General features: G+C 55.4%; 1 protein-coding gene across 1 annotated transcript; it reads left to right on the forward strand.

Moving 5' to 3' along the window:
• The first annotated feature begins 5,614 nt into the window (after nucleotides 1–5,614).
• Nucleotides 5,615–6,448, forward strand: OLIG3 (oligodendrocyte transcription factor 3). The gene has a single exon (XM_001509387.2). It carries the CDS (start codon nucleotides 5,615–5,617, stop codon nucleotides 6,446–6,448), a length of 834 nt encoding a protein of 277 aa, XP_001509437.2.
• Nucleotides 6,449–9,479: the final 3,031 nt, after the last annotated feature.

Here is a 9,479-nt window from a genome sequence, read left to right on the forward strand (position 1 = left end):
ACGTTTGGTGGCCCGAGGTCAGAGGCCATCGTTCGCCCTGATGTTTAATCTCGTTGTCTGATGGATTTAGGTTCTGGTCCTGGGATTTAAAGATTGATTTTCCAAGCCCCCTCGCTAAGACCGGTTTTCCAAAGCCCCTTCTGGAGAGGTGCGGGTGGACCCGGAGATGGGCCTGGAAAGATTCCTCAGCCCGGAGAAGGGGAACGGGGCCCGGGCTCTCCTGGGTTCCCGTCCTTGGCCCTCCTTCGTTGGGAGCCCGTCCTGGCGGTTTGCCCTGCACGATCCGGGAAGAGAGGATGGATGCGAAGAGGCAGACAGGAGGTGGTTTCGGGAATTTGCCAAAGTTTTCCAATGTTCTTATTTTCCGTCGAGCTGCTCCTCTGTTATTGGGGGACCGTCCCCCTCCCGCAAGCTCCAGGGGAGAGCTGAAATAGGATACTGGGGTCCCACCCGTGGGGAACTGGGATGAACTGGGGGAGACTCTGGACAGAGCAAAAATTGCTATGAGACGAAGGGGGACCTCCGGAGGATCCCGGGCAAAGAGGGGCGTTTCCAGGGTAGGGAGTCGGGTTCGAATTTGAGTCTGAATAATAATGTTGGTATTAGTTCAGCGCTTATTATGTGCCAAGCACTGCTCTAAGCGCTGGGGTAGATGCAAGGGAATCAGGTTGTCCCGCGTGGGGCTCACAGTCTCAATCCCCAATTTCCAAATGAGGTTACTGAGGCCCAGAGAATTTAAGCAACTTGCCCAAGGTCACACAGCTGACAAGAGGCGGAGTCGGGATTAGAACCCATGACCTCTGACTCCCAAGCCCGGGCTCTTTCCACTAAACCATGCTGCTTCTCAAGAGCCTCCCGGTTGCTGGTCTGGGGGCTGCTAAAGGGGGCTGACACTGTAGTGGAAATGTGGCTCCCTGCCCGAAGGTGCCAGCTCCGAAGGTGCCAGCTCGGGGTTTGGGGAGCCCAAGATGAGAAACACAGAGGACTTCCCTGGAGGAGGGAGGGGACTACCCTTCACCAATTGACCGTCGTTTTAAGGCACCGAGATGGTCTGGGACCTCGTCGAAGGGCAGGGGACCCAGAGGGACACGAGATGCCAAAGGACCTGTCTGATGGCCCTGCTGAAGGGACTTTGGCTTGGCAAGGGAACCCGCCCCAAGGCTCAGAATTTGGGAATCAGATGCAGAGAGAGAGAAAGCCCAGAGGGGAACCTTACTGTGAGCCCGTTGCCGGGCAGGGATTGTCTCTATCTGACGCCTAATTGTTCACTCCAAGCGCTTAGTACAGTGCTCTGCACAAAGTAAGAAGCAGCGTGGCTCAGCCTCAGTTGCCTAGTCTGTAAAATGAAGATTGTGAGCCCAACTTGGGACAGCCTGATTACCTTGTATCTTCCCTAGCGCTTAGAACAGTGCTTGGCACACAGTAAGTACTTAACAAATGCCAACATTATTATTATTAATAAATACGATTAAATGAATGGATGAACCTTGGTCCCCATCGCCATTCCTTCCTCAGCGTTCAGGCCTTTCCTCCTCTCCCCTAAGAGCCCCGGTGGCTGGCAGGGGAAGGGGGAGAGAATGGATCCGGGCATCCCCCGATAATCCTCCCCAGACTCCACATCCCTCCTTTCCTCTCCTCCCCCTCCTCTCGTTTCCCTGGCTCCCCTCCTCCGGGGGTCTGAGTCCGGTCCTGCCGCTCCTCCCCCCGGGCCCAAGTTCATAGCTTATGCCGGACTCTGCGGCTGCCGCCGGTTCACTCACTAAGAAACACAAAAGACACTCTCAATCACGCATAAATTAGCACAGGGACACCCACGCACAACTCCGTTACACGGACATAAACACGCCTCCGGAGCAAAAGCTGAATTTCGGGGTGGGTGACACTTCTACTGCGCGTTCGAGTGTGTGTGTATGTGTGTGCAAAAATCACAGAAACAAATCACCCCTAAAGGGAAATATGTAGGATGACGTGCTGAATCCACGGGGTTCGGGGTGGACACAGGAGAATTCTCAACTCTTGGTTTCCCTCTTCTTGAAGTAGCGGTCATTTCTGGCTCTTGAGGCAGGGGACGTGAAACTCCGAATTTAATTTTCGACTTCTCCCTCTCTTCTCCCCCCACCGCTTCCCTCCCTCGCCAAAGTCCCAAATAAACCGCTCAATAACCCCACACTAGAAACCTGCCATGAAGCATCGTCCCGCCCTCGCCCTTCCTTCGCTCCAATCCCCCAACCCGGACTTTCTCCACTCCCTGAAAGACAGGTCGGGGGTCGGGAAGAGTTCCAGGGGAGACGGGGAGGCGATCCGGCTAAGCAGGGCAGGTCTAGGAGAGATGATAAATCCTCCCCAGAGAGGCAGGGGGATAGTTGACTGGACGAGGGACAGGCAGGACCAACACGACTTCCCTCCCTCCAGGGTCAACCTCGCATCAGGGCGTTCTCTCCCTGCCACGAGCCCTGCTCAAATGCCTGCCACAGATCAATAATTAATAATAATGCTAATTAATAATTATGTTTTTTGTTAAGCGCTTACTATAGGCCAAGCACTGTTCTAAGCGCAGGGGTAGATACAAGGTCATCAAGTTGTCCCACGCGGTGCTCACACTCTTAATCCCCATTTTACAGAGGAGGTAACTGAGGCCCAGAGAAGTGAAGTGGCTTGCCCGAGATCACACAGCAGACAAGTGGCAGAGCTGGATTAGAACCCATGTCCTCTGACTCCCAGGCCCGTAGTCTTTCCACTAAGCCACGCTGTTCTTGCGGGAGAGCTTTATTAAGAGTCTACTTCCCGTTTTCCCCAAATGTGAACTCGTCTCACTCCCACCCGGCTGGTCCAGGACCAGCCTGGGTCCCGGGACGGTATTTCTTAGCTTCAAGTGGCAGAGTGAGGGTGAGGGGAGGGTCGTCCGGGGGAAGCAGGAGAGAACCTTCAGGGAAAAAGAGGTGCGGGGAGATGGGGTGAAAATAACTAACTTGGGCGGAGCAGTTGAGCTGAGTGTCGGCCGGGGCCCTTGACACGTTCTTCCCGGGTCGGTGGCTGGGGAAACCCCTGGGTCCTTTTGTTCGTTGATTTGTTTTTTGTTTTGTTTTTATCCAGGGACACGTCCTTTATCCGACGGCTTCTTCCTGGGAATGGAAGGGCGAGGGGAGCTCGGGGGCCAGGAGCCACGACAGGACCCGGTTTGCCGCTGGGATTAGAAGGACAGCGCTCGTCCAGTGAGACGAACCGGACTGGACCGAGCCCTGGATCTTCTCCCTCTTGGTGGGGCAGGGGGGTCCCCCGACTTCTCCTCCGCGCCCTTTGGTTTCAGGAGTCTTCTTTTTAAGAGTTCATTGTTAAAAGGACATTTTTCCCAAAGGCTTACCCCGACGGGCCCGCGCTCAGCCGGTCGATAGTTTCATCGGCCGGTCCCGGCGGACAGCCGTGGAAATGGACGGATCTTCGGGCAAAGACGGAGGGAGAGGGTCTGCGGGCCCGGGCGTCGATGGAGGCCGTCTGTCGAAGCTCCCCACCGGCCCTCCCTCCGGCCAAAATCAGCGTCCACTCGCTTTGTCCGCTCCTGGAAGGTCCGCGCCCCTGGACCGGGACGGGCCGCATCTGGACAGTCGTTCGATCCCGGGCCGGGTCCGCCAGCCCCTCCGCCGGCAAAGGGCCGGAAAGCGGCCCTGATCACAGCCCCCCACCCACCTCTGGACTTCGGCCCGACCGTCCTGTCCCCCCCGCCCGAAAGGAAATTAATTTAAACGTCGGAACTTCAACTGTGTCTTTGAGCACCATCTCTCCCTCCCTCCCTATACCGCGCCAGCGTTAGCGCGGAGCAAAGAAGGCGATGCCTTCGACTCATTAACTGTCAGAGCCGGGACCAGCGCACACACACAAGCGCACACAGACAAAGCATACACACACTCACGCCCCCGCACAAAACTGGGATTCTCTCCTGTCTCTCGATCCTTCAGCCTCCTCACTAAAAAAAAATCCTGAGCGAGGTCGCCGGGCTTTAGTGGCCAGGTCAGAATAGGTTCCCGGTTTAGGTAGCCCCGGCACCTTCCCCAGTGGTCCGGGATTTCGTTGGCCTCGAAGTCCAGTTTCTCCTGCCGGACTCGCCCTCCGCATCCACAGGGCGCCACTTTCTCCTCCCCCGCAAACTGACATTATTCAGCCAATGGTCACCCTGGGGATTGCATTAACGAGCCTTCGTCCTCTCTTGCGGGGTTTAATTGCAGGTATTGTCGTGTGTATGTGTGGGTGGGTGGGTGGGTGGGTGGTATCCAACACCAGCCCTCTTCCTGAACTGGATCTCCCCCCGCCCCCGACCGCCACCATCCGAAACATTGCTGTCGGAAGATAGTCAACAGCAGGAAAACTTTCGCATCGCTTCCTTTTTAAAAACGAACAGAAGGAAATAGTAAGAGCCACCACAACGAGCTAAAATCGGCCGACCTGAAAATTCAGGGACAAGTAAAGCTCTAGCGTTTAGCACGAAGTGGGCGTTCAGTAAACACCACCCTGGCGACTCTTATTCAGGTTCCGCGGGGCCTTTTCTGATCAAAAAGGCCCGCAGAACCTGAGAAAGTCTCCTGCATCCCCCCCAGAAGGACCCAGGAGGAAAACGAACACAGGAACCGTCGGCAAAATGTTAATATTTATGGGAAGAGAGGGAGCGGAAGAATAAGATGGAGCAAATTCCAAAAGGCACCGCCCCCACCCCATCTCACCCTCACCGTCCCTTTCCTCCTCTCTATCCTTCAAATTGAGCCTCTGCAGGAAAAAGAGCAAAAATTCCAATTTAGAGTGACCCTCTAGCCTCCCCCTCCATGCTTCCTCCACCTTTTGGGGGGGACCCGGGGTGGGGAGGGAGACAGGAGGGAGGGACTGGCTTTCCTGTGCGTCTACGCGGCTTTGGGAAATTGCAAATCGGAGAGAGAAGGGCCGGACAATCTCTGGAGGAGGCGTCAACCGGTGCGGGGTAGGAAGGGCGTCAATCAGGGCATCCTCCCCTCCCTCTGCCTCCCCCTCCGCCCCCAGCTCGCCCCCCTCAGCCCCACCGGGGGGGGGGACCCCACAATGCACGTGAATAGAGCAGGCCTCGCTGGGCGGGGGGCTTTTGGGGAGGGGGGAGAGGAGAAAGAGAAGGAGGAGGGGGACCGCTCACGGCCCTGAATGACGGACAGCGCGTCACCCCCGGCGAGGCCGGCCCAGATAGGAGGCTCTGCGCGCCCCCCCGGCCCCGCGGCCGTGCTATAAAAGCCCCGCACTCCCGACGCGGGCTTAGTTCAAACACAGGCCCGTCCCCGCAGCCCCCGCAACCCGGCCGGGACTGGGGAGAGGCCAGGGGAGGAGTGTTGCGTGCGTGGACGGGGGGGGCAGGACACCTCCGCTTCGTCTGTTCACGCCTCCGACAGAAGGGACCGGTCCCGGTTGGGTGGGAATTCGGATTTTTTTTTTTCCCCTTCCCTCCTTTTTATCGTATTCGATTTCCAATTTTTTTGGGGGGGGTCGTGGTCGTTGTCCTTTCCACTCTTCGCATTCGATCCGATCCCCCCACGTCCCAGCCCCCCACCCCACCCTCGTCGGGCCCAGCCAGGCTGTCCAACGCAGGGGCGCGCTCCGCCGTACCATGAATTCTGACTCCAGCTCTGTCTCCAGCAGAGCCTCGTCGCCGGACATGGACGAGATGTATCTGAGGGAGCATCACCACCACCATCACCACCACCACCACCAGCACCACCACCAGGACTCCCGGCTCAACTCGGTGTCGTCCACCCAGGGCGACCTGGTGCAGAAGGTGGGCGGGGAGGGCCTGTCCCGCGGCGGCTCCAAGGCGGGCGGCGAGAGCGGCAAGTACAAGATCAAGAAGCAGCTGTCGGAGCAGGACCTGCAGCAGCTCCGGCTGAAGATCAACGGGCGCGAACGCAAACGCATGCATGACCTGAACCTCGCCATGGACGGGCTGCGGGAGGTCATGCCCTACGCCCACGGCCCGTCGGTGCGGAAACTGTCCAAGATCGCCACGCTCCTGCTGGCCCGCAACTACATCCTCATGCTCACCAGCTCCCTGGAGGAGATGAAGAGGCTGGTGGGCGAGATCTACGGCGGCCACCACTCGGCCTTCCACTGCGGCACGGTGGGGCACGGGGCCGGGCATCCCGCCCACGCCGCCGGGGCCGTCCACCAGGTGCATCCCATCCTGGGCGGGGCCCTGTCGTCTTCCAACACCGCATCCCCCCTGTCGGCCTCGCTGCCGGCCCTGGGAGCCATCCGGCCTCCGCATTCCCTGCTCAAGGCTCCCACCACGCCCCCCACCCTGCAGCTGGGCAGCGGCTTCCAGCACTGGGCCGGCCTGCCGTGCCCCTGTACCATCTGCCAGATGCCCCCGCCGCCCCACCTGTCCGCCCTCACCACGGCCAACATGGCCCGCCTGTCCGCCGAATCCAAGGACTTGCTCAAGTGACCCCCGGCCTGGGCGACGGACAGACGGACGGCGAAGGAGGGCGAGGGGGGGGAGACTGAGGCAGGCCCAGAGAGACGCCCGGGAAGGAGGGACGGAGAGGCGGTGGGGGGGGAGGGGACAGCTTGGCGATGCTGGGGTGGAAGGAGAGAAAAGAGAGAGGCTGAGCAACCAGCGAGGTCAGAAAGAGGAGCCTCGAACGCCTCTCGAGATGCCAGAGATCCATTTCACTTCCAGACCCGGGGAGGGGGACCAGGGGACCCTCTCCTGGGGTGGGCTAGGAAGATTCGAACAGGACGTCCAGTGTTTACATGCATGCTTCTTTTCCCATGGAAAACCCGCTGTCCCTTTCTGCCACCTGACCTTGTCGAAACTGCGTTTGTGCTCTAAGGCGAGGGAAGGAAGGGCGCCGTCAAAACGCCCTTGCAAGGGGAAATCTTCTAGTTGGATCCCCGGGTTCTGTTTTCTTATTTTAGGAGGGGCGGGCGGGGGTCGGGGCAAAAAAGCCTAAATATCCCTTAAAAAAATGTAAATATGGTCTTGGACAGGATGCAATCATGGTCGGCACTATTCTGTTCACAGCTTCCTAGAGCTATTTTTGCTTTTTAAAATATGTATCTCTAAACTCAATCTCCTCCCCTCCAGTCCAGGGAATGAGATCGTCTCCGGGACATTTACCTTTGAACGCAGTGTAGGTCAAACGAATGCATGCCTGCTTCTAAATGAATCTTGTTTAACCATGTTGTACTGGCCTTGGCGCGGTTTTCCTTGTAACAAGGATCTATTTGTGAATTCTCTAAAGTTTTCCCTATTCACGTCTGTGGCTGTATGAAAAGAAAAGGGGAGAGGGGTGCGAACACACACGCACACTCACGCACCTTCCTTCCCGCTCCCCTCCCCTTTAAGTCTCCGTCTCTCCCTTCCCGAATTCCAACTCGGCTTCCCAAAACTTTCTCTGCCCTTCGCAGGATTTGGGGGTGAGGAGCAACTGGGGAAAGCCGGTCAATTTCAGCCCTCCGCCTTTCCCCCCGACTCAGTTCTGCATGCAGGGTCGGCTCCGGTCAGATTTCTCTCTGTGTTTTCAGGTTGGAAAATCTGTTGGTGTTTTTGTTTTCGTTTTCCTGGACATTTGCTTGAAATATTTTGTTAAGGCCTCAAAGACGATACGTGTCTTTATTTTTTATATATTCTTGATAACTACCGATATATTTATTATTGACCAGTGTTTCTGGATGAGATTTCAAATAAAAAAAAGTTCAAAACTCTAGATTCGCCTGTGCCTGAAACTGTGGGGCAGGAGGGAAGCGGGGAGGAACCGTGCGAATGGCATGTATAAGATGTAAAATCCAACCAACAATTTTCCAAATCATTTCCAGGGAAGACGGCGTGGCAAATCGGCTCTCAGAATATCCGAATGGAATGCCCTTTGTGACGGGGGGCACGGACGGCATCTTCCAGCTCAAAGCTGCCCAATTTTGTAATGAGCGATGTCTGAGTTATTTCTCCTTCCACATAGGGTAAAACCTTACAACCACCTCACCGAATAGAACCAAAGATTAGCTGGGATACTCTGACTGACAGTAAAAATTTAAAAATAAAAATGAGACCAATGCGGGGTATTTGCACCAACCAGGAAAAAAAGAAGTAAGTTAATTTTTCTTTACCTTGAAGTGACCCTGTGACTTTTTTTTCCAAAAAAGATTAAAAATCCGTTTTTTTTTTTTAAAAAAAAAACACCCTAGAATTTTGGGAAGGAGTGATCGAATATGCACATCCCCGCAGCCATTCGCTAACTATCCCAGAAATCGAACAGCCCTTTTCTTCCTAAGCTTAAAAACGAGAATCGTTGGCTGCTTCAAATGGTACAAGTGGTAGGAAAGACCCACATTAGACTCCGCTGGGCACAGAGGACCGTTGAGCGGAAGTAATTTTTTTTCTTCCGATAGCTTTATCTACCGTCAAATTAATTTTCATTAGTTACAGTAGGAAGCAGAGCCGAGATTAAAGGAAATGGGATCAAGATTTATTGATTTGATTCTTTATGAAGATAAGCCTCAGAACTGTACTGTCTGTAACACCTGACGCAACTTCCCAGTTTAAATTTCATGGAAAAATTTCCAGAATCAAATTCGGGGTGAGAATGGGAGATTGCAAATATCATCAAAATTTCTAATCTGTCGAATTTCTTAACCCGCTGAGTGGGATTTAGCTGCAAGACGGGGAGACAAGTCTCCCGTCCTCCATAGAAAAGCGGTTAAGCTAGGACTTTCATTTGCTTTTCGCTTTTGGTTCTGATTTTAGTTTTGGGGGGAAAAAAAGGAGGGGGGAGAGACACACGGGAGAAATAGAAGCAATACCCTCTCTCGATGTGACTCTGTACCATCTCTTTCTCTCTCTGTTTCTCCTCAAAGGCCTCACATGGAGGTTAAGGGATGGAGAAAGCGGGGAATCGCGATCTAAATTGGAAGAGGGATGATTGTCCCCTGGATTTAGACAGACAAATGGGGAAATAATGGTCTGTTTCCCATGGGTGATTCATTTCGCTGGGTGAGGAAGGAGCTACGGAGGATTTATTTGAAACCAACACAAGGCAGCCCTAGAGCCGTTCCCCGTGAGTTTATCATCTAGAAAGGGGGAGGGAAGGAGGGGGAGAGAGAGAGGGAGGGATGGGGAGTAGGAGGGACGGACGGGAGGGGGGGACCGGAGGGAAGCTTCATCAATCAGGAGAACGACTTTTCCCCAGCGCGGCTCGTTTCCTTCCTTTGCCGTTTCACGCCTCCCGGGGCCACTCTGCGTGCGGCCCGGGCTTCGGTGCCCCTCCCTGCCCCTCCTGCTGGTTCAGCCAGAGGCTGGGCATTTTTGGGGCGAATCCACCCCGCAGCTAGGCATTCTCCAGGCCTAGACTAGGCCCAGGCCCCCTCGAAGACAAGGGTCTCCAGCGTCAGGGCCCTCCTTCCTCCAGGAATTCGACCAATTTTGATTTCTAGACAAGAGCCCGCGGACTCCTAAATAGCCCCAAATCTGGGCCCCTTCA

Source organism: Ornithorhynchus anatinus, chromosome 2 (assembly GCF_004115215.2).
Source record: "Ornithorhynchus anatinus isolate Pmale09 chromosome 2, mOrnAna1.pri.v4, whole genome shotgun sequence".
NCBI classification, from domain to species: domain Eukaryota; kingdom Metazoa; phylum Chordata; class Mammalia; order Monotremata; family Ornithorhynchidae; genus Ornithorhynchus; species Ornithorhynchus anatinus.

Excerpts from the sequence above, each read along its gene's own strand:
- OLIG3 (XM_001509387.2), top strand. The coding sequence starts at position 5,615 with ATGAATTCTGACTCCAGCTCTGTCTCCAGCAGAGCCTCGTCGCCGGAC.